Below are 25,798 nucleotides of genomic sequence, written 5' to 3'. Positions count from 1 at the left end.
ATCAGCTGTAGCTCATTAATTCAGCAAATAAGCAGTATATCTACCATGTGAATAATATTGCCTCATGAATAGTGAAAATGGGAATTTCCGTGCTCCTTGTAATTTCTAAAGCTGGGGGAAATGATGCTGTTGAATGAAATCAGCTGAATCATTTAATAAAATACCATTCTGCTTTATGCCATAAATATATCTCATTTAATCTTTACAACTACCCGATGAGAAAGACAGTATTATTATCCCCATTTCACCCAAAAGAGGCAGCTGAAGTACAGCAAGATTAAGTAGTTTACCCCACACCACACAACTCGTAAGTATTAGAGTCATAATTGAACCTAGGTAGGGTGGCTCAAGAGCCTGCGCTCTTAACCATGATCTTGTGCTGCCTTCAAAACAAATGAACAGTAGCTCATATCAAATGATGACTCTGATGATCAAGTGTATAGTTTTTGGCAGCATTTGAAATTAAAACCATCATCTTATACCCTTTTTGAACTTTTTCTTTTGTCTTTCTGTAGGAACCGGGATTCTTAACTGCATTTGAGTACAGTGAGAAGAGGAAGATGGTTTTCCATATCACCACTGGGAGCCAGGAATTTGAGTATGTATCTCGTATTTTTTTATAACCACTAAGCATAATCTTTGGAATTCTGTATTTCTGTTCCTCTATCTGGTTGTTATTTTTACTATAAGTGGTAGAGATAGCTGCTCCTTTTGAAGTAGTATTTTTTTTTTTTTTTTGTCTCAAAAGGCACCCAAAGCAAACAAATTCCAGACTGCTTGTAAAACCAGGATTAAATTTCTTACAAGATATAAGTAGTTTCTGAGTCAGTCTATACTGATCTACAAACCATTTTAAAAATCACTTTAAATTTTCATTTCCTTTTCTTCCCCATTGGTGAAGAAAATTCCATTTCACTTTTGGTTTTACTTAAAAATCAGTTGTTAGACTGAAGAGTTTAGAAGAAATAATCCAATGTTGTTTTTGCTCTTCACCATCGGCAATTTTAACTTCCATTTTTATTTACTATCTTATGATTCTTGAGACATAGCCATCATCTGCCCAATGCAAGTTGACTAGAATGTATTTTTTCCCCCTAACTTACTAGGCAGAGTTACCATTTCATAAGTTAGAGCAGTCACCAAAAGCAATTTCAACAAAAGCAGTATTCCTTCTAAGTATTCCTCAAAATCTTGTCCTCACAAGATACTCCAAGGAAAAAGGATTTCATAGTCAAAGATGCCTCCACTTGGATGTCTTCTGTTCAGCTCAGATTTCACAGCTCCAAAACCATACTTTTGATCTTTGCTCCAAATCTGCTGCTCCCAAAGTCTCCCTCATCTCAGATCGGTCTCTGTCCTGATCCTCAGACCTAAAACCTTGGTGTCATCCTTGGTGCCTTTTTTTTTCCTCTCACACTCTAACTCTAATCCATTAACAAATCCCGTCTGCTCTACCTTCAAATATATTCAGTCAGGACAAACCTCGTAGTTTCTTCAACAAATAAATTACAAGGGTTAAAAAAAGAGATGGAGTCAGGGAGAAGACCTAGAAATTGAGAGATTTTAAAGACATATCACCTAATCCCAGTATGTGGATCTTATTTGGATCTTGATTCAAACATACTATAAAAAAATAAGACAGAAAAATTGAACGCTTACTAGATAGTTGATATTAAGGAATTACTAATTTTTTAGGTGTGATAGTGGTAATGCAATCATCTTAAAAATAAGAGTCTTTGGGGCTGACCGGTGGCATAGTGGTTAAGTTCACATGCTCTGCTTCGGCAGCCTGGGGTTCTCAGGTTCAGATCCTGGGTGCAGACCTACAAACCGCTCATCAAGCCATGCTGTGGCAACATCTGACATACAAAATAGAGGAAGATTGGCACAGATGTTAGCTCAGGGACAATCTTCCTCAAGCGAAAAAGGAAGCTTGGCAATGGGTGTTAGCTCAGGGCCAGTCTTCCTCACCAAAAAAAAAGAGTTTTCATCTTTTAGAGATACCTACTGAATTATTGAGGATGAAATGATATGTTGTCTAGAATCTGCTTAAAATAATATGAAAAGGGAGGGAAGTGGTTAGAGGTTTACATGAAGAAAGATTGACCATGAATTCATAGTTGATAATTGTTGAAGCTGAGTGATAGGTACATGATGATTCATTATTATACTTTTTTGTCTACTTTTGTTTATGTTTGAAATTTTTGATAATAAAAAGTTATATATTTTTTTCTATTTGTGTGTGTGTATGTGTACAGAGAAAGAGAGGAATATGACTTCCAATTATTTCTCACCACCTCCTCCAGTGTTACCTCCCTAGTCTAAACCACTTATTAATATCTCCTCTGGATTATTATAACTTCTCACTAATTTCCCTCCTTCAGACCTCACCCATACTGTTTATTCTTCACATAGGAGGCAGAATGATCCTTTTAAAACGTAGGTCAGATCACAATACTCCTCTGCCCAAAACAGCCTAATGACTCCCCATCTCACGCAGAGCAAAAGCCAGTCTTCTGGAATCGCTAACCTAATCTCATTTTTTATTCTTCTTCTAGTTTACTATGCACCAACCACACTGACTGACTTCTTTGCTATCCTTAGAACGTGCCACATACACTACTGCCCCAGGGACTTTGCATTTAACATCCTCTCTGCCTGGACACACTTTCCTCATTATCTATGGCTTGCTGTCATCTCTTTCAGGTCTTTGCTAAAATGTCTATTTCTCAATGAGACCTTCTCTGATGGCTTTATTTGAAAATTTAAACTCCTACCTTCATCCTCTGCACTTCTTAACCCGTTTCTGGATCTGATTTTTATCCATACCATTTAATAACATCTGACATACCACATATTTTACTTATTTCTGTTTATTGTCTTTTCTCTCGTTAGAATGTAAGCTCCACGAAGTGAAGGATTTCTCTTTCTTTTGTTCACTGCTTTGCCCCAAGTGCACAGAACAATCTCTGTCACAAACCAGATGTCAATAAATATTTGCTGAATGAATAAACAAATAGTGAATGAAATAAGTTGGGAAGTGCAATATACTATATATTCCTCTCAGAGATTCACAGTGCACACTAGCCTGTTAAAGGGTCTGAAACACTGCAGTGCAACAAAATACTGCTGTAACTTAGCATTGCCTCACATTTTAAAGTCACAGAACCCTGAAAAAAAGGTGACTAACAGCTAAGGAAGAGTCTTTGGGAAATCCTCCTCCGCAGCAACTTGGTCAAAAATCAGGTTAATCAACAAAACAGCTTGATTCAAATGACAACTTGCTGTTCTCCAGTTGCTCTATTACATTGTGGGCCAGGAACCAGTGAGCTAGAGAAACTGTTACTGTCATAGTGGGTTTTCCGGTGTCCTCGATGTTGGGTTTTGGGCACAGATTACTCAGGAACTAGATTTTTTTAAATTAATATTTGATTTATTAAAATGTTATACATTCTTTCTTGAGCTACAAGTCTATTTATAAATCTAGCAAATCTTAAGGGGGCTTTTATAATATGGTTAACTAAGTTCCCTTAAACATTTTAAATTATTTTTGAATTTATTATATTATATTTCCTTTAAGAACTTTACTTGTCTGATTATTAAAATCTTCCCAATTACCTAAATATCTTTTGTAAATCTAATAAATTAAACTTATAATTCAGCACTCTTAAAGGTTCAAATAAGTACTGTGCATAATCTTAGTTATTAACTTAGAAACTGCAGGTCTGTATCATTTAATCAATTAGAGGCTAATCTGTTATTATAAAAATGTCAAATTCTCTTAAACTTTAGAAGCTCTCAAACACCAAATATGCACAGATTATTCCCAAATTTAATATGAAAATAATAAGCTGTGGGTTTGATTTGTGTTTCTATTTTTAAATCTCCCTAGATTTAAAAACACTATTTCTTTACCTAATTCTAAATTTTCCTCAGTTTCACCAAGGCAACAACTATGCTATCCCAAATAATTTTGGGTGCCTTTCGGGTAAATTTTGGGGGTGCCTTTTCAGCATATCAATCAGAAATTTTGTCTGAGCTTTTCCAGAGCTGTAACCTTTCAGGGTGATTTTTCTCAAGATGAGGAGGGACAAGAAAAGCTCTCTTGAATAGTTGGTAGGCCCTTAGGATCTCCAAGTGCATGCCCTCCAAGTGGGATGGTCTCTCAGCCCCTGTCCTTTAGATTCAAGTTATACAGGTCAGCATCAGATTTTTCTTTTCCTCATTGAAGTCCATAGTCCTCACTGAATTTGTGGATAACTTCTAACATTGCTTCAATTTATGTTTAAGTTGCTCTCTTAAACTATGTAAATGTAAATTTATTGGATTATCCATATCTCTTAAAGCTTTGTCTGATCTTTGATCATGTCCCAAAAGTTATGCTAATAGAAACTGTGAAAGTTTTTAAAACTCTCCTAACAGATCTTAGCCCAATTAACACAAATAATATTTATTGCATCTAATGAATATATGAGATAATGACTTAACTTTAGGTCTTTTCATATCAAGAATATTAAATGTACTAAAACACTGAGTTACCAATTAAATGTATGCTGTCAAAATCTGACAGTTACTCTTCTAACTGCTAGCATTGCGTATAACATCTTTAAATATTTTCTATTCTGACGTGTTCTTCATAGAATTTGGTTTGTGAGGAATAAATCAATCATGGTGACAATCACTGGATTCTCCTAATGTCTATTTTTGGTATGCTTCTCAGTACATTTTTTTAAAAAACGGATATTCAGTTGACTTTTAGAAACATAGTTCCAGCACAATATCAAAAATGCAGTTAATAACTAAGACCATTTATTCAAACTCCAATTCAATTCTGAATAATAGTGAGACATGAGGCCTGCACAGCCCATTTCCTATTGGTACCCAGAAGTCAGAACAGCAGGGCTTATAAATATTTTGCTGATCCACCTGCCCATACGCAGTAGAACCTGTGCTCTAAACAGGTGGAGTGCCATTTATTCAGCAAAGAATTCCTGCTCATGTTGCGTAGATAGATAGATATGATACTAATGATATTAACACTTTCTTCTTTCTTGATATCTCTATTTCTGTTCCTGTTACTAATGCTTACTTTCTATTTCCAGTAAGTTGCTAGGAGGTGGAATTGAAAGCATGGCAATCACAGAAGCTTTTGGCGGTAGGTAGAACCTTAATATTTTGTCATATGAAAAAAAATATATATGCATGCACACATATATAATTAAATAAACAACCAATAACAAATTGTATCTATTTTGGAATTTATGATGAAATCCCAATTATCATAATACAGGATCATTCTTGGCTGCATTTAAAATATGTTCCAACATTAACAGATGACTCTTATTGGCATTTTTCATCTTTTTATCTCTGATTCCTATAGAAGAGAATAAAATTTTTTTTCTCTTATTCCTTCAAAAGGTATTTGAATAATGAGATGGATCTTATTTCTAGAAAATGCATGTTCCATGAACATAGAGAATAGATTTTCTCCTTCCTAATTATATCCTCTATTTTTAAAAAAAATTTATGCAAAGCTGTATTACATACTCTGTCTGACAGTTCCAGTATTTGCAATCCTCAGAGAACGAAATCTGTTTTATTGTTGTTGATATTTCTATAGACTTGGAGAAATGAATCTGTGTTTCTTTATTTCTGTTGACTCTCAGTCTTAGTGGCTTACTTTCCTGTGTATTTATTGATATTTGTGAACGTGTTGCTTGATTTTAATCTATCGGAGTTCAATGGGCCTAAATTGGTGAGTGGGGAAGTTTTCCTCCAGAGAGAATTGCTTTTGTTGGCAGCTAGGGGATACCACCAATCTGAGACTACTTTAGCTGCCCTTGAGGATCTCAGGTCAGTGGGAGAACCCAGGCTCTCCTTCCTGTGGTGGAGTCTTAAACTTTCACTTATATGACTATTCCTAAGGAAAACTTGATTTAAATTAATTTTTATCTAAAGGACAGTTCTGTGAAAAAATACCTTAAAAAGTTATTTTTACTGCTGGTATTCATATATGCAGAATCCCTTCGTGACACAGAGGTACTTTATGTGTGAGATTTGACTGTTGGAAAAGAAAACCATACTCTGAGGCCAGACTTATTCTTTATGAAAATATCTAAAATTTAATTATGTATGATTTTTAAAATTTTTTCTGTATTTCACAGAATTTCGAACTGGAAAAACCCAGCTCTCTCATACTCTCTGTGGTAAGAATACGTAACAATGACAACAACAATAATAATAATGATCACGGCTATAACTTACTAATCTACTTTGAGCTTGGTACACATAATCTCATGTAGTCTGAACAAACTTGCAAGGAAACTAAAACTCAGAGGAGTTAAGTCAACTGCCCATGGTTACACAAATACCAGAGCTGGTCTTTGAATGTGTGATGCTTGAGGTGATGTTGTGTGTGCTGCACTCTGAACACCTGAATAGAAACAAGGAGGAGGTAAGTGGGTATATGAATGTGTTGGGGGGGGAGGAGCATCCACTGTCTCAATTTTTCCTGTTCCAACTTTTCTATATTGTATCTGTAAGAATGTCACAAAATCTCTTGAGGCCTAGAATCCCTTACTTTCCATGGAGTGAAGTTGGCTCTAAAAAAGACTTCAAAACAAGTTTTTCTAAAACAAAATAAGCCAAAATACCTTCTTTTGCACGAAGACATTACTCTGCATTCCTTTGACCTAAATAGAAGGAGCATGGCAAAGTGGTTAAGAAGGGGATTCTGGAATCAAAATACCTGCCTCCAGTCTGGGCTCTACCATTAATAGCTGTGAGACCTTGGGCAAGTTGCTTCACCTTTCTAATTTTCCCCATCAGTAAAATAGGAATAATGATAGTGCCAAATTTAGGATTGTTTTGAAAAATAAATGAAATAATACATGTAGCTAATATAAAGTAATTCCTCAGTGTTAACTACTACTACTATGTAAAGGAAAGGCACTTAAAAATTTGACATACATTGTAATCTATCATAACATTAATAAAAAAATTTGACATACATTAATTGAAAAGTTATTTAGATGAGTTATATAGCATAAATTATATTTATGATTATTTCTTATAGAAAGAAATTAGTAATGTTTAAAGTCTACTTCTATTCTTAGGAGAACTAATGTTCATGAGTATCTCCCATTGTGAGAGACAGTGAGTGACTTTCTTTGTTGAATTACTGCTATGCTGGCAGAATACTTACAATTTTACCACGGGTTAGTAATATAAAAATGTAGCATGCTCTTTGTTTAGAAACTAAAGGATTACGATTCTTTGCTAGATTGACTAAAGAGTTGCAACCAGGGTAAATCCCATGTTAATTTATATATTCATTTGTACAAAGTTTATTCACTCCACTAATATTAATTAATTTTTAATTGCTTCCTAGTGACAGCTCAACTTCCAGGAGCAGGTGGCTACTCAGGAGGAAAGATTATCTTCATTGATACAGAAAATACTTTGTACCCTTTTATTTAAACAAGTTGCTAACATAATAGTGTAATATAGTATTGTTACTTTAAAGAGAATTTGTTTGAAATATGTCATTTTTGTAATCATCCCGTAAACTAGCAATAATGAGAAAAGCCAAGGGGAAAACAATTGCTGGTCAAGTTCTCAAGTTACTTTTTATTTTAAAAGATTTCACATCTCCACGTGAGTTTGGTATAAAATTGACAAAATGAATACATGAGAGGAAATATATCTTCATTTTTACTCCTCTTCTCCAAAGATTTTACTTAACAGTTAGAAAGAAGATTATTGACTCACTCAAAGTCATGGTCCCAAATAAAGGGAAAAGTATGAAGAGAACAAAAGCACAAAAGGGAAGAGGGCAGAACCTGTTTGGGTGGCAGAAAGAACTGCAGTCTAACTGAAGTGTAAAGTGTTCCAGAATGCAAGGCGGGAAAGGTGATCTGGGTCTTAGACATGAAGGGCCTTGAAACCGGATGATGACTGTAAATGGATACTTTTGCAATATTCTAGGCGAGTAATGAGAACTTGATTTAGGTTGGGAGAAGTAGGAATAAAAAGAAAAAGACAAGAAATATTAGGGAGGAAAATTGATAGGACGTGATGACTGTGTTCGGTAGACAAACGAAAGACAGGTTTGAGAAACCACTCTCAGGGTTTTTTTGTCTAGATACTGGGAGAAGAATGACACTAATGACGGAATCGGGAAGATCATGTTTCAGAAAAAGGATGATGTTGCATTTTAATTTGTGACGTTTCATAATAATGTGAATATGAAGTACAGGAGGCCATCCATATGGCTGTTGGAAATGTTGGACTCGGCTTGAGAAAGGAGTAGGGCCAAAGAAATGGATGGAATAGCCAAGGGAGCAAGAGAACTTAGGGAGAAGAAAAGAGAACTGAGAATAGCACTTCAGTGTGTGCCTATGTTTAGGAAGAGGGACTAAAAAGAGGAACCCATAGAGACAGACGAAGTAGGAGGAAATCCAGTGTGGAGGCTGAGCAACAGGAAAGTTTCAAGAAGAAAAGGGTAATCGGCAATGTTCCAGAGAGAGAGAGGGAGAGAATGAAGGTGCAAACTGAGACAGATCACACTGAACTTGGAAATTAGGAATCCAAGAGAGGATTTGCAGTAAAGTGAGGTGATGGAAGCTTGTTGCAAATAAACAGTAAGGAATTGAGGTGGTGTGTAATTGACCAATCAATAGAAGAAGAAATACAGTAGTTTGAGGAGGTGTCAGGTTCAGAGGAAATTCTTTTTAACAATAAAGAAGACCTGCACACATTTGTAATGCCATTCACAGTGAAGCCCCAGCCTAGCACTCTAAGCTCGTACTCACTATTGTCACTATTACAGACAAAGAGATCAGTCTGTTCTAGTCTGATCTTATTGTCTCTAAAACATGCTTTGCTGTTAAAATTTGAAAACATTATGTCAGCAATTATTTAGATTTAACTATAAAGATTATGGTTTCTTACATCCAAATCTTCTTCTTTCCTGTATTTTTGTTTTGGTGGAGTATCTACTCAAGTAATTCTTTCAGAAAAGTAATCCAGGTGGTAGACGTTAAGCTCTGGCGTATCTGAAAATGCCTTTATTTTGCTCTCACTCCTGAATATTAATTTGGCCAGTCATAGCGAAATTTGCATGGTATATTTTTATCTTATTGGATATTTGCTCCCTCTTTCCCTACCTCACAGTCTTTCTGAATCACACAAATCCTTTAAGGCTCAATTGTAAGCCTGCCTTTTCTAATCTTCTCTAATTACCCAACTTAGAAAACCTTTCCTTCTTGATCTGTTATAGAATTTACCATCTAAAATACTCTAGTACAAGAAAAAGAACCAGAGAACCATTTGTAGAAGACTTTATTTGTAAATACTGGGTATGAGAAGACTGAAGGACTTGGGGAAAGAGGGTGGAACGTTGTACAGGGCTTTAGCCAGAGGGACTCACCTGGAGTTCAGCTAGTTTCCGATAGTTGGTTAGGGATTCTTGGAGACAGAGGAATTGTTCTTGCAGAATAACAGCCACCATTTGGGCAGTTTGGATTTTATCAAGAATGGTAGAGTGGAATAGTTAGGAGCCAAATCTTATGCAAGAAGGAGTAGGGAGGAACAGCTGGGGGGAGCAAGGACATGCAAGCGCTACAGTAGGATGTTACTCTTTACCCATATACTGCTCTCTCTTGATATATTTCTTTTTATATGTTTATATTTTGCCTCCTTAATTATGTTTTAAGCTTACCTACGGCATAGATTGTCTTATAACTCCTTATATCTTCCATAATGCCTTGCATTGGTAATTGGTTAATATGATAATCGATTCCCTATGGTTGTCAGTTAATAAATATTTGTAGATTGATTTGAACTTTCCTTCAGCATAAGCCAAACTTTACACTCCTGGTCACATACTAACTGGGTTTTGTAAAAACTGACATGGTGAAAAACACTCCTCTTCCAATTCCAAAGTCTCCTTTGGCTTGTCCGCCCAGGATATACCCAGTAGCAATGGAAGATTTTAGTGGCCATCACTGAGGCTCTGAAGAAAAGGACACATATGGTGCATGAGGATACAGATGGCTAGGAGAGCCTAAAGACAATCCCACATTTATCGAACTAGTTGCAAGGGTCACAAATAAGATTACAAATGGTCCTTGCTTTACAGTTACTTATAGTATGATCAGTATTATATAAACACTGTAAACAAAGTGAAGTGAGATCACAGATAATGCATTTTATTTTACCTCACTTCTCTTTAGAGGATACTGTAGACATATTGTTGAGATCACCAAAGACCTAAAAGAAAATGTTTATTACTCCTTTATAGGTTAGATACATATAAGTGATTATTAGCATCTTCCAGAATCCCTTTGCAGGTACACTGAAATTGCCTCTCTGTGAATTTACTAATTTCAGAAAGCTAACACAACTCCTTTAGAAGAAAGTGGATTTTAAACCCTAAGTAAACCAAAACCCCAGGTTGATAGTTCCCTTCTGACCCTTGAAGTTACTTTTTTGACCTTTTGCTTCATGTAGTCAAATTTATCACTTTTGGGCAACATGTGATTAATAGTGTATTAAACTATTTCATATTAAACAAGTAAGAATTATGAAGAGAGTGAATTAATTCACTTTGAAGTGACTCGAATTATAACTCAGTGATGTTGTTTTCCTAGAATAGATCTACTTTTCTAGAACTGAGAACAAAAGAGATTCACAAATCTTAGTGTCTAGTTTTTCTCTTGTAACTGATCTGCTGCATAATCCTGAGTCATTCACCTAATCTCTGTTTGTCAGTGTCCTCAACTGTAAAATGTAATATAGGCCATAACGACTAGCTTTCAAAATGTTTGTAAAGGTTAGATAATTTAATGTTTAAATTCATGATTTCTATGACTGTTATCACTACCTAAGGTATTCATAAATTGAGGCACTTTTGAAAAATAAAATCTGGTCTAGATTTTAAGTGGTCATTAGCATCCTTCAAAATACCTTTGTGGGTACACTGTTTTGCTTCTCTGTTAATTTGCTTATTTAAGGTGTTATATTTTGTAGTTGTTATCTAAACTTTTTTTGGAATTGATTTATTGGATCCTTAATCTTGACATACTCCAGCCGTCCAGATCGCCTTCGGGACATTGCTGATCGCTTCAATGTAGACCATGATGCAGTACTGGACAATGTACTCTATGCACGTGCATATACTAGTAAGAACCCCATGCAGTTGGATGTTTGGGCTGTTTTAAGGTTGACAGCACTGATTTAATATTTGAGTGATACAACTTTTGACACTTCTTTTCTCTTTCTATTTTACTTTTCTCCAAATTAATTTAGTCAGTCCACAAATTTTACCATGTGATAAGTCCTTAGATATTAGAATGCCCTCAAATTATTTCTTATTCTTCGCCTTTAAAATGGAAAGTAACATTCTTTTTGGATAATGTAGCATTTGTCATTTATGCTAAGGCAGAATACGAAATTGAATTTAACAAAGTCATAAATACTTAAGAAAATCCTTCAAGGACTCTCTTTTGCCTGACTCCCAAGGACATAAATGATCTTAGCGTCTGTTTCTTCTAGCTTTTATAACATTTTCTCTCTGCATTTCCCACCAGGTGAACATCAGATGGAGCTACTTGATTATGTAGCAGCAAAGTTCCATGAAGAAGCTGGCATCTTCAAGCTATTGGTATAGGCATTTAAATATTGCTCGCTCACAGAGCTATTTAGCATAATATTTTTCTTCTATTGACTCTGATTCAAATCAACTTCTTCCTTCCATTTCCAAATGCTATTTATTGTTACATTAACTCTGTGCAGATCATTGATTCAATAATGGCACTTTTTCGAGTGGATTTCAGCGGTCGTGGGGAGTTAGCTGAACGGCAGCAAAAGTTGGCTCAGATGTTGTCACGACTCCAAAAAATCTCAGAAGGTAGATTTTTTAAATAAAATGGCGCTATCAGAATAACATCTATGACTGTTTGCTGAGTACACTTTGCAGAAAAGCTCAGAATAATGTCAGGAGGCAATACATTTTTAAAAAATAAAATTACCTTCATGGGAATACAACTCTTTTTTTTAACCAAAAATATTGATTCTAATATAATAAGGTACCTAAATAATAATAATAACATTAAATAAATTAATTCATGTTATCAATGAAAAAATAGGAATCTGATCTTGTTTATAAAATAAATTCATGGCACAATGTTTCTAAATTCTGAAATCTAAACGATGAACTTCTTATATTTATATTGCCATTATCTTAGTTTCTTACTTTTATTTCTCAATGCAGAATATAATGTGGCTGTGTTTGTGACCAATCAAATGACTGCTGATCCAGGAGCAACTATGACGTAAGCCCCAATATTCTGCTTTTTTATTTCATAAAGATTAATATCAAGAGGGTTAGAGTGTAGAATAGAAAATAATTCCAAAATAATCAGTCTTGTTGCAGGCACAAATATATCACAAATCACTTTATTGCACAGTGCATATTGCTTCATAGTTGCCAATATCACTTATTTGTTATCCAGAACCAATTTTTCTGTAGTTCTTTATAAAATAAAACAATAGTTTAACTATTTTGAGAGATACTTTGGGCTCCTCTTTTGTCTAGGACTAAAAGAATATTGAAGGACAATAAGAAAAAGATCCTAGAGAAATAAAAACTTAGATTCCAGATACATGAATGGCTTCTATTGCACTGATAAACTGTTATCCTAAAAACAAAAAAGCAGGCTCCCTACAGCATATAAATGAGATATATTTATAAGAGGTCCTATGAGAGAAGTCTTCTGTTTCAAGGAATAGAATTTCAGTCCACACTAGGCATCTTCAGAATTTGTTGAAGTATTTGTGCACATAACGCGCCTGTTGATGGCTCTGCTTGAAAGACGGCAGTGAATGGAAAGGCAAGGAGAGCTAAAGGAGGATAGTGAAAACACAAAATGTGAAGAAAGGTTAGTTACCACTATCAAAAAATGTGAGCATTATGTGTCTGAATAAGTAATCAAAATAACCCTGAATCTATGATGCTGCTTTTTTAAAGATCATTTCAACAACTTTTTATTTAGAAATTTTTTAACCAAAGTTGGAAGAGTAGTACAATGGTAAAAAAGTATGTATATAGTAGTACAAAAGTACATATATCTTTCACCTAGTTTCATCAATTATTGACATGTTGCCACCTTTTTTCTCTCTCGTGTGTTTTTATGTGTGCGGGTGTAAGCATATGTGTAAAATCTCTTTCTCCGTACATATACATACATGTATGTATATTTTTTGGTGAAGCATTTGAGAGTTTTTTCCCTGAAACATTGAAGCATCATGACACTTCACCTCTTAGTACTTCAGCATATCTCTTCTGAGAACAAAAGCATTCTCCTGCATAATCACAATATAATTATCACATTCAGGAAACTTAAAATTGGCATACTAGTGCCATCTAATATACACTTGTATTCAAGCGTCTCCAGTTGTCCCACTAATGTCCTTTATAGTTGTTGGGTTTTTGTCTTGTTTTTGATTCAGGATCAAGTGAAGATCATGCACTCCATGTAGTTGTCATGTCTCCTTTAATCAGAACCTCAACCTCTGGTTAGACTTTTATGACACTGACATTTTTGAAGAGCACACGCCAAATGTTTTTCAGAATGTCCCTCAATTTAGAGTTGACTTTTTTTCTCAGTATTTAAAATGTCAAACAGTTTTAGCAGGAAAACTACTTAAGCGATATGATAGCCTTCTCAGTAAATCCTATCGGGGGCACAAGAGAGCAGTTTGTCCCATTATTAGTCATGTTAGGTTTGATCATGTGCTTAAGATGGTGTTTGCAAGATTTCTCCATTGTAAAAGACCTTTTCCTCTTTGTAATTAATAAGAAATTTGTGCGTGATACTTTGGGACTCGTGTAAATATCTTGTTCTGCAATAAGCTTTCACCCATTGGTTTTAGCATCCATTGAAGATTCTTGCTTAAATCAATTATTATTCTGATGGTTGCAATATAAAGTTTTATTACTTTAAAACTGAGTCAATACATCATATAGCAGCAGATAAATGAGCCATTGACATATATATTAGAAGATATTTCGTATGCTATTGTAAATTCTGTAAGTTGTACTGAAACGAGTGTGTCTCTCTTTAGGCATTTTTTAAACTTACCCAAAGAGTATTGCTGCGTCTTCTGCAGTTTGATGTATCTCTCACTTCCGATACCCTATTAGGAGTATTTTCTACTTAATTACAGGAAATTCCAATGTAAAAACTATTAACCACACAAATAGTATTAAGAAAGTTAAAAAGATTGAGGAGAGGGAAATCAATTATTTATTCTTTCCATAAATATTACTGAAAATCTACTATGTATCAAGATTCTGGGAATTCACTAGCGAACAAAAGGGACCATATGCCTTGCCTCCATAAAGAAGAAAAATAAATGATGTCTGTTTAAGTCAAAATTTTAAAGTCTTGGTGGGTCACACATTGTCTGTAGTCCTTGAGTGGTTAAGGCAATTTTCTGTTTTATAGGCTGTCTTTCATACACAGGGCATGAAGTACTTCACAAAGAGAATTATTTTAAACTGAAGAGAAATGGAAGATTTTTAAGGCTCGCTTTAAAAAGAGAAAATGACTCATTGGCTCAGAGGGAGGAAGTGGGTTGCATTCAAATAAAACAGTACAAGTTAAAGAGCAATGTTCTTTCTCAGGTATGAGGAGGGAACATTGAAGAGGCCAAAACTGCTGATCTAGAGATAGAAGGCAAAGGAAATCAGTGGAAATTAGGTCAGATGGGGTTCTCTTTCTTACATTCGTAGAAACTTTCAAAAAAAGTAAAACCGTTTGAATTAACTGCAATAAGACAATGAAAGGAGAAATAGAGAGGTGACCGAAAGGAAATAATTGAAGGAATTGGAGAGGGGAAGAGATTTATAATGAAGTGAGCTAAGTAAAGAGCCAGAAAAGGTAACAAAGGCTGGTATTTTTGCTGGATGAACCTGCTTTGAAACATCATCTCCTCCACCTAGCCGAGTTGTAAGGAAACAAGATTCACTATAATTAGTATATTCTAAAGTATGTTAAATTATAACAATACAAATTAAATGCATGTCGTCATATAAAGCACGTAAATTGCCACAACTAAATGAAAAAAAACAGAACAGCTTTAAACTAAAGGATTTCAAATGTTATTAGAAATCCTCCTGTAAAGAAAATATCTTTGCTTCTCACTGGTGAGGAACTCCAAGCTGCAGCTCGCCTGGGGCCTGTCAGAGAAATATCACTATAATTGGTATGAGTCCCCAAGTACACTGACAATAATTGAGGCTTATATCCCATGCATTATACTTGATGGCACGTCGTATTAAAAAGGAACAAAATTATAGAGGCAAGGAGCTGCCGTATAATACAGAGGAGCAGTAGCTCCTAGATAAGGCTTACACATACAGATTTTAGAACTGGAATGATCCAGTTGATGAAGGTGTGGAGATACAAGGTCAAAGTATCAGCCTTAAAGCTCCACACCAGGGCAAGTAATAAGATGAGCAACAAATAAGACCGTGATGTTGCCACCTACTTCATTTGTGTATTTGTTTTCCTAAAACAAAAGTCATCTTAGAGTGTGTGCAGTCTTGTAAATGTGCAGCCAGTTTATTCTCTAAGGGTGTCACCTACTGATTCAACATCATTAGCATAAATTAAGAAGCAGTACGGTTAGAGAAAAAACATTAAGCCAAGGTCTCTAGCATGGTGACCTTGTGCAAGTCATTTAAACTATTTGAACTTTATTTTCCTCCCCCTCAAAATTAAGAGAACTTATATTTATTGATTGCTTACCATGTGCCAGGTGCTTTCATGCATCATCATCTGTAATTCTCATGTCCACCCAGCATAACTCAGCCTCCTTGGGCCTCCCTGTTCTTTCTGTGAAGCCAATCTCAGTATGTGGCTGCATCCCTCCCACATCCCCCCTAAGCCCCCAGAATTCCCTCTTCAAATTTTTGAAAAAAGTGTAGATTTTTATGCATATTTTGGGAGGAAACAGAAGGGGGAGATTACTTAATAAAACTTCTTTTCTTTTTTTTTTTTTAAAGATTGGCACCTGCGCTAACAATTGTTGCCATTCATCTTCTTTTTTTTTTCCTGCTCTTTTTCTCCCCAAATCCTCCCAGTACATAGTTGTATATTCCAGTTGTGAATCCCTCTAGTTGTGGCATGTGGGACGCCACCTCAACATGGCCTAATGTGTGGTGCCATGTCCGCGCCCAGGATCCGAACCCTGGGCCACTGAAGCGGAGTGCGCGAAGTTAACCACTTGGCCACGGGGCCGGCCCTTAATAAAAGTCCTTAAACATACGCCTTTTTAAGACTGTCTCTTGGGCAGGCCCGGTGGCACAGCGGTTAAGTGCTAACGTTCCACTTTGGCGGCCAGGGGTTTGCTGGTTCGGAACCCGGGTGCGGACATGGCACTGCTTGGCAAGCCGTGCTGTGGTAGGCATCCCACATATAAAGTAGAGGAAAATGGGCACAGATGCTAGCTCAGGGCTAATCTTCCTCAAAAGAAATAATTAAAATTTTGCCACAACTAGAAGGACCTGCAACTAAGATATACAACTATGTACCAGGGGGATTAGGGGAGATAAAGCAGAAAAAAAAAAAACAAAAAAACCCGTCTCTTCTCTTTCCCCAACACTCTTCTCTTTGGACAGTTCTCTTCCTATCGTCCCCTAATCTCAAAGCATGCTCCTCATTCTTGGGCATGCTCACTCAGCCTTTCTCTCCTTAATGGACTCCTTCTCAAAACTTCCATCTGTAAGCTTACCCCTTTGCAAGTCAAACTACCAAGAGTACCAGTTGTCCCACAAGGTTGCCCTTGCCCGGGCCGCTCAAGGTGCCCGCTCCAATCAGTATTTGAGGTGGATACTATTATTGTTCCTAATTTATAAAGGAGGAAACAGAGGCCTAGAGTACTTGGTACTTGCTAATTCACACAGTTAAAAAGCAGAAGCCCAGATTTGAACCCAGGTATCTCTGACTTCAAAGTTGATGCTCTTTTAGCCTCCCTGTGCTACCCTCCCCATCCTACTCCCAGAAAAATATCCCCTGCCCTACCATCACCATAATCCTATACTACATGACCCCAGCACCTAATTTGAAGTTGGGAGGTCAGGCTGTTCTGGGTCTTACCTTCAACAATATAATATGTTGTATCCTGTTCAGTCAGACAGGGATAAATGAAACAATCTTTCTTGGCCCCTCTATATTCCCAATATCCACCCCATCTCTTCCTCTTTCTCATCATACTCCCCTAGCCCCTGAGTAAAGAAGGAAAGAAGAGGAGAAGAAAATATAAAAGAAGGGGAAATAAGAGAATAGGCTAAAGCAGGGACGTGGGTGGTTTTCTGAAGCTGTTTTTACTTGCTCAGAAATAGAAGTAAATTAAAGCCCTCTAAAAGAATGTGGAATGCTATTACACCTTCTTGAACTTTACTCAAGACTTTGTTATAACTGCTAGAATACTCAGGAGGCTCAAGGGAACTTTAAGAAGTTTCTTGGTCTACATGTCACTGAAAGAGTGACTGTTTTAACTGAATTGTTTAGTTAAATAACATTAGTTACCAGTTGTTGAGTATTTCTTATGTGCCAGGATTACTGTAAGGATAGAGCTAATATGTATAAATGACCTGGCTCCCAACAAGTTATATTAAATATATCTTGAATCCTCACAAGAGCCCTAAGAGGTAAGATCTTTTTGTTCCCATTTTACAGTTAAAGAAACTGAGATTCATAAAAATAAGTAACTAGCCCAACATAACATAAATAATAGGTGTTTGAGTCAGGATTAGGAAAGCAGATAATAATTATAGTCACTAGGCTAATGCCTTACCGAAATTATTTCGTTTTATTCTCACAACTATCCCACCACTTAGGTGCAGTTATTATCCCCATTTAAAATGAAGAAGCAGACACTTAGAATGGTTAAACAATTTTCCTGAGGTCACACAGCTGGCTGATAAGCCAAAATTTGAGCCCAGGTCTAACTCCAAAACTCACCCAGTACATCAGGGCTGTACGTGCCTAGGGAAAGGTTGGCATGCTGTCATTTAAGAGGCTTTGTAGGGATGCGTCCATTACTCTGGTGAATTGACCAGAATTCAGGGCCCTCGGCCTTGCAGGCAGAGATTTTATTTGATCAGCCTGCTGAGAACCAGTCCATCTCTCAGAGGGGAGCGGGGGTCAGACTCATATTAATCAAGCTTATGAGACCCAACGAAAGATCAGAGGGTCAGTTTACTGATAATGAAAAACGTAGCTACATTTGAGGTTCTTGTGACCGGTAGGCAGACCTCTATAGGAATCCAAATTTTAATCCAAAGTTGTTTACTAAATGTGGAATCTAAGCAAAGGGAAATAATTAGATGAGTTAGAAGAGTGTCTGCCACATAGTAAGGACTCAGTAAATCTTGGTTGTTAATAATACTCATCTGCACCAGAGAGGGGAAAAACCATGTATCTCCTCAACTTACATGAAAATGTTTGTATATGTGCGTATGTGCCTTTTTCTGGGGGAGAGTCTCTATCTTTTATTAAATTATCAAAGTGTTAGTGTCCTATAAGGAATGTTAAGAGCCATAAATTCTACACAAAATTCTACACAGAATCCTTAATACCTTGATGGAGCAAGTAAAATTTGAATTGGCTTGATATTGTTCCAGAGCTAAAGCTGTTATGCTGTCTTGCAATCTATTGTGATTAAGTACAACTCTTAGTTTATGAGTGATTTTTGAGGACTTTTTTTCTCCCCATAATATCTTTCCTATATGTTTTCTTAGCACTTTCACAAACCCTGTAATTTATTTCCCAATTTAGTTCATTTAAAATCATCTCCCTTTGGAGATGACATTCTAAACATTTAGGCTCTTCACCTGGAGTAATCAGTGACAAGCAGTAGTACCTATTCTCTCTTGTTTTTTTTTAAATTGAGTTCATAATAGTTTACATCATTGTGAAATTTCAGTTGTACATTATTTCTTGTCTGTCACCACATAAGTGCTCCCCTTTACCCCCTGTGTCCACCCTCCACCCCCCTTCCCCTGGTAACCACTGAACTGTTTTCCTTGTCCATGTGTGTGTTTGTATTCCTTATATGAGTGAAATCATACAGTGTTTGTCTTTCACAGTCTGGCATATTTCGCTTAACATAATTCCCTCCAGGTCCATCCACGTTGTTGCAAATGGGATGATTTTGTCTTTTTTATGGCTGAGTGGTATTCCATTGCGTGTGTATATATATATATATATATATATATATATATATATATATATACACCACATCTTCTTTATCCAATCATCAGTCGATGGGCAGTTGGATTGCTTCCATGTCTTGGCTATTGTGAATACTGCTGCAATGAACATAGGGGTACATATGTCGCTTTGGATTGTTGATTTCAAGTTGTTTGGGTAGAAACCCAGTAGTGGGATAGCTGAGTCATATGGTAGTTCTATTTTTAGTCTTTTGAGGAATCTGCATACTGCTTTCCGTAGTGGCTGCACCAGTTTGCATTGCCACCAGCAGTGTATGAGGGTTCCCTTGTCTCCACACCCTCTCCAACATTTGTTATTTTTAGTCTTAGTGATTATAGCCATTTTAATGGGCGTAAGGTGGTATCTTAGTGTAGTTTTGATTTGCATTTCCCTGATGGTTAGTGATGTTGAACATCTTTTCACGTGCTTATTAGCCATCTGTGTATCTTCTTTGGAAAAATATCTATTCATATCCTCTGTCCATTTTTTGATTGGGCTGTTTGTTTTTTTGTTGTTCAGCTGTGTGAGTTCCTTATATATTATGGAGATTAGCCCCTTGTCAGATATATGATTTGCAAATATTTTCTCCCAGTTGGTGGATTGTCTTTTTATTTTGATCCTAGTTTCTTTTACCTTGGAGAAGCTCTTTTGTCTGTTGAAGCCCCACTTGTTTATTTTTTCTTTTGTTTCCCTTGTCTGAGAAGATATGGTATTCAAAAAGATCCTTTTAAGTTTGCTGTCAAAGAGTATACTACCTATATTATCTTCCAGGAGTTTTATGGTTTCAGGACCTATCTTCAAGTCTTTGATCCATTTTGAGTTTATTTTTGTGTATGCCATGAGATAATGGCTACTTTCATTCTTTTGCAAGTGGTTGTCCAGATTTCCCAATACCATTTATTGAAGAGACTGTCTTTTCTCCGTTGTACGTTCTTGGCACCTTTGTCGAAGATTAGCTGTCCGTAGATGTACAGTTTTATTTCTGGGCCTTCAGTTCTGTTCCATTGATCTGTGTGCCTGTTTTTGTACCAGTACCATGCCGTTTTGATCACTATGGCTTTGTAGTACATTTTGAAGTCAGGGATTGTGATGCCTCCAGCTTTGTTCTTTTTTCTCAGGATTGCTTTAGCAATTTGGGGTCTTGAGTTGCCCCATATGAATTTTGGGATTCTTTGTTCTAGTCCCGTGAAGAATGTCATTGGGATTCTCATTGGGATTGTGTTGAATCTGTAGATTGCTTTGGGTAGTATGGACATTTTAACTATGTTTATTCTTCCGATCCACGTACATGGAATCTCTTTCCATTTCTTTATGTCATCATGTATTTCTTTCAATAATATCTCATAGTTTTCATTGTATAAGTCCTTCACCTCCTTGGTTAAATTTATTCCTAGATATTTTATTCTTTTAGTTGCAATTGTAAATGGAATTGTATTCTTGAGTTCTCTTTCTGTAAGTCTGTTATTAGAGTATAGAAATGCAACTGATTTTCGTGAGTTGATTTTGTACCCTGCAACTTTACTGTAGTTATTGATTATTTCTAATAGTTTTCTGATGGATTCTTTAGGGTTTTCTATATGTAAGATCATGTCGTCTGCAATCAGTGAGAGTTTCACTTCTTCACTCCCTATTTGGATTCTTTTTATTCCTTTCTCTTGCCTAATTGCTCTGGCCGAAGCCTCCAGTACTATGTTGAATAAGAGTGGTGATAGTGGGCATCCTTGTCCTGTTCCTGTTCTCAGAGGGATGGTGTTCAGTTTTTGCCCAATGAGTATGATGTTGGCTGTGGGTTTGTCATATATGGCCTTTATTATGTTGAGATAATTTCCTTCTATCCCCATTTTGTTAAGAGTTTTTATCATAAATGGCTGTTGGATCTTGTCAAATGCTTTCTCTGCATCTATTGAGATGATCATATGGTTTTATTCCTCAGTTTGTTGATGTGGTGTATCACATTGATTGATTTGCGGATGTTGAACCATCCCTGCGTCCCTGGTAGAAATCCTGCTTGATCATGATGTATGATCTTTTTGATGTATTGCTATATTCGGGTTGCCAAGATTTTGTTGAGGATTTTTGCATCTATGTTCATCATCGATATCAGCCTGTAGTTTTCCTTTTTTGTGTTGTCCTTGTCAGGCTTTGGTATCAGAGTGATGTTGGCCTCGTAGAATGTGTTAGTACGTGTTTCATCTTTCCTAATTTTTTGGAATAGCTTGAGAAGGATAGGTATTAAATCCTCTCTGAAAGTTTGGTAGAATTCTCCAGGGAAGCCATCTGGTCCTGGGCTTTTATTTTTTGGGATGCTTTTGATTACTGTTTCAATCTCTTTACTTGTGATTGGTCTGTTCAGATTATCTATTTCTTCTTGATTCAGCTTTGGGAGGTTGTAAGAGTCTAAGAATTTATCCATTTCTTCTAGATTGTCCATTTTCTGGGCATATAGCTTTTCATAGTATTCTCTTATAATCTATTGTATTTCTGTGGTACCCATTGTTATTTCTCCTCTTTCATTTCTAATTTTATTTATCTGAGCTTTCTCTATTTTTTTCTTTGTAAGTCTGGCTAGGGATTTGTCAATTTTGTTTATCTTCTCAAAGAACTACCTCTTTGTTTCATTGATTCTTTCTACTGCCTTTTTTTGTTTCGGTTGCATTTATTTCTGCGCTGATTTTTATTATTTCTCTCCTTCTGCTGACTTTGGGCTTTGTTTGTTCTTCTTGTTCTAATTCAGTTAGGTGTAGTTTGAGATTGCTTATTTGAGATTTTTCTTGTTTGTTAAGGTGAGCCTGTGTTGCGATGAATTTCCCTCTTAGGACCACTTTTGCTGTATCCCATATGAGTTGGTATGGTATGTTTCCATTTTCATTTGTCTCCAGATATTTTTTGATTTCTTCTTTAATTTATTCAATGATCCATTGGTTGTTCAATGGCATGTTGTTTGGTCTCCACATCTTTGTCTCTTTCTCAGCTTTTTTCTTGTAATTAATTTCTAGCTTTGTAGCATTGTGATCAGAGAAGGTGCTTGTTATTATTTCAACCTTCTTAAATTTATTAAGGTTTGCCTTGTTTCCCAACATATGATCTATCCTTGAGAATGTTCTGTGCACACTTGAGAAGAATTTGTATTCTGCTGTTTTTGGATGCAGTGTTCTATATATGTCTGTTAAGTCCAACTGGTCTAGCTTTTCATTTAATTCCACTGTTTCCTTGTTGATTTTCTGTCTGGATGATCTATCCATTGATGTGAGTGGAGTGTTGAGGTCCCCTACTATTATTGTGTTATTATTACTGTCTCCTTTAGGTTTGCTAATAGTTGCTTTATGTTTTGGAGCTCCTGCATTGGGTGCATAGATATTTATAAGTGTTACGTCTTCTTGGTGGAGTGTCCCTTTGATCATTACATACTGCCCTCTTTGTCTTTCTTTACCTGTCTTATCTTGAAGTCTACTTTGTCTGATACAAGTATTGTAACACCTGCTTTCTTTTTTTTGCTATTAGCTTGGAGCCAATTCTCTTTTGTGCATAGGGTACCACATTGGTAACAGCAAACAATAGTTTGCTAAGAAAAAAACATAATTATGTTTCTAGAAGCTCCAGCTTCCTACTCTTCTTTAGATTATCTGTAGTTGGGGTGATTACTTCAATTAGGGGGAAATCCTACTTCCTTTTACGCTTGCCTTTCTGTCAGAATACCCTTTAAAAGTTCCTTGAATTACAGTTTCTTTGAAAATATGTCATAAATCTGTATCCAAAAGGATCTAGACTGGAGAGACCCAAATTGTCTTCTCCTCTGTATCCATTCAACAATATTTTTTGAGTGTCTTCTATATTATAGGCACTTTCCTAGGCACTGGCGTTACAAAGATAAACAAGGATTTAGATTATAGTGGGAGAGTGAGACCCATGAATTAAAAATTACCATGTAGCATGCTTTAATAGAGGAATGTATAGGAATAGAGGCATAGAGGTGGTATGAGAGCACAGAGGAGGCAGACTCTACTCTGTTTTGGGTGATCAGGCAAGGTTTCCAAGAAGGGATGACACTTGATGGGTGAGTAGTAGCTAAATGAACAAAGACAGTGGGAAAGGGGCTTTCATTTCAGAGGGAATTGTGTGTGCGCAAAGGCATCAAGGTATAAAAGGACTTGCTGAAATAATAAAAAAGGAAAGAGTTTTGAGAGGGAAGGAGGAATAATGAGTACAACTGTAGGTAAGCATGTAGATAGCAGATATAAAGAAGGGTAAGTTGGTGGAGCTTCTTCCTGAGAGCCCTCGTTTTCTTTGTGAAGAAGCAGGCAATGTCGTCCGAGGTGAGGGAACAAGAATGGAAAAGGGGGCTTAAGACGATGACTGAGGTTTGGAAAAGGGGAGGTGAAGCTAACCACACTCATATAGGAGAATCACTAAGGAGTAGTGAGAGACCATCTGTGAGAAGCAGTAACAAAGCTGTTAAAACTTCTCTCTGTAAAAACAATACACAACTATGTGCTGGAGGGATTTGGGGAGGAAAAAAAAAGATTGGCAATAGTTGTTATCTCAGGTGCCAATCTTTAAAAAGAAAACCAAAAAACAAAAAGACTTCTCTCTGCCTATTTAGCTGACCCTGACTATCCTTTCTTGTCTCCTGTTGATAGAAATTTCTAACTGGTCTACCTTCTGTGAAAGCATCAATCTTTCTCCAGTCCAATATTCTCCGTGGTACTTTTGTACCTTCCTATCTTAAGTTCAAAGAATATTTCGAGCACTCGCCATGTGGCTGTTGCTACAGAGCTACATACAGTGTCGTCTGCCCTCAAGGAGCTTACTCATGGGTAATAGGAGAGCAATTGAGGGGAAATATAATATGTGAATAATAACTGCACTAAAGGCAGAACATGAAAAATGCATTAGAGAAGCATAAATGTAGCGTTTGCAAGTTCAGAGTTCACAGCCCAGTTGAGAATATCATCAGGGCCACTAGCATATAGGATTCTTTTAAGACTTTAAGAACCATCCACAACATGGATAGTTTAGAGCCATTCCATTAAAAAGAGTGGCATTGATCTGTAAGCATTACAGAGACAACTCACCTCTAGCTATTCCATTCAACTGAGATGGCTTTATTGTGTTACCCCCCCCCCCCGCCCCCCTTCAGCGGCCTGAGTAAAGCAACCCAGTCTTCTGACTTCTTAACCGTTGTCAGTCTCAACTGCCTGGCTGCTGCTTTCTTCATAGTGGTTCACTCCAAACCTCCAAAATGAACTCTCTGTCTTCTTTCCCACAGTGGACCTGCTGAATCTTAACCAGTCCTATCCAACCTCAGCCAGGGATCTTCTGGTCCTAACCTCTGAGCCATTTAATCAAGCAGCAGTCTATATTAGCAGACTCCTTTACCAGAGAGCTTCTTATCCCCACCAACCTACAATCTGTTTAATCTCATGTCAATCAGCCACACCCTCACTACACCAAGCCTTATGCTTAGAGTTAACCAGAATCCTGAACACCTTCCTGAAGCAAGCAGAATTTGAATTGACTTGTAACTATGTTCTCCCAGAGCTGAGGCTATTATGCTATACCACAGTTTATTTTGATCAAGCATAACTTGTTAGTTTATGTTCAGATCCCTTTATCGATGATTTAGAAGCCTAGGTTTTCTTCTACATCAATTGAGATGATCGTGTGGGTTTTTTTTCCTTCATTCTATTGATGTGGTATAGTACATTGATTTTCCTATGTTGAACTACTCTTACATTCCTAGAATAAATCCTACTTGGTCATGGTATATAATCCTATTCATATGCTGCTGGATTTGGTTTGCTAGCATTTTGTTGAGGATTTGTGCACCCAGGCTTTTGGGAAGGGCTCATTATTACGCATTTGAAAACCTTTCACTTCCTGGGGCCGGCTCTGTGGCGGAGTGGTTAAGTTCGCGCGTTCCACTGTGGTGGCCCAGAGTTCAGATCCTGAGCGCGGACATGGCACCGCTCGTCAGGCCACGTTGAGGCAGCGTCCCACATCCCACAACTAGAAGGACCTGCAACTAAGATATACAACTATGTACCGAGGCGGGGGGCGGGGGGCCGGGAGGGGAGGGGTTGGGAAATAAAGCAGAAAAAGAAAAAAAAAAAAGATGGGCAACAGTTGTTAGCCCAGGTGCCAATCCTTAAAAAAAAAATTAAAAAAAGAAAAGAAAAGAAAACCTTTCACTTCCTGACAAGTGAGTGTTGGTCCCCTAGTGAGTATCTCTCTCAAGATGAGTGTCAATAATATTTTTAACTACCTTGTAATCACAATATATTTTTTTAATCCATATGAACAGACATAGTAAGAGCTAATCTCTTCTGTCTCCTATTTTAAAAGAATAAACTTTAGGCATCAATGATAAAGACAAAGATATTTCCAAGATTATTCTCACTGTCTATTCATAACCAGTACAACATTGAAGGCTTCCAACATATAGTTAATGTACAAGAAGGAGGTTCTCAATCTGCTCTTATTTACATCATGGCATCATGAGAGAGGGTTGGATATTT

General features: G+C 36.7%; 1 protein-coding gene across 5 annotated transcripts in view; it reads left to right on the top strand.

Annotated features, from left to right (window-relative positions):
- Positions 1-25,798, top strand: part of DMC1 (DNA meiotic recombinase 1) — a 39,920-nt gene that overhangs the window by 4,823 nt on the left and 9,299 nt on the right. For all 5 annotated transcript variants that reach the window (XM_023631395.2, XM_070253622.1, XM_023631396.2 and 2 more), the window contains exons 5-12: positions 516-598; positions 5,103-5,155; positions 6,165-6,206; positions 7,391-7,463; positions 11,092-11,183; positions 11,592-11,665; positions 11,797-11,911; positions 12,275-12,335. In XM_023631395.2, the coding sequence (XP_023487163.1) occupies positions 516-598; positions 5,103-5,155; positions 6,165-6,206; positions 7,391-7,463; positions 11,092-11,183; positions 11,592-11,665; positions 11,797-11,911; positions 12,275-12,335 (593 nt within the window). The remainder of the gene's footprint in view (positions 1-515; positions 599-5,102; positions 5,156-6,164; positions 6,207-7,390; positions 7,464-11,091; positions 11,184-11,591; positions 11,666-11,796; positions 11,912-12,274; positions 12,336-25,798) is intronic.

This window comes from Equus caballus, chromosome 28 (genome assembly GCF_041296265.1).
Source record: "Equus caballus isolate H_3958 breed thoroughbred chromosome 28, TB-T2T, whole genome shotgun sequence".
NCBI lineage: Eukaryota > Metazoa > Chordata > Mammalia > Perissodactyla > Equidae > Equus > Equus caballus.
This window is presented reverse-complemented; position numbering and strand designations above follow the sequence as displayed.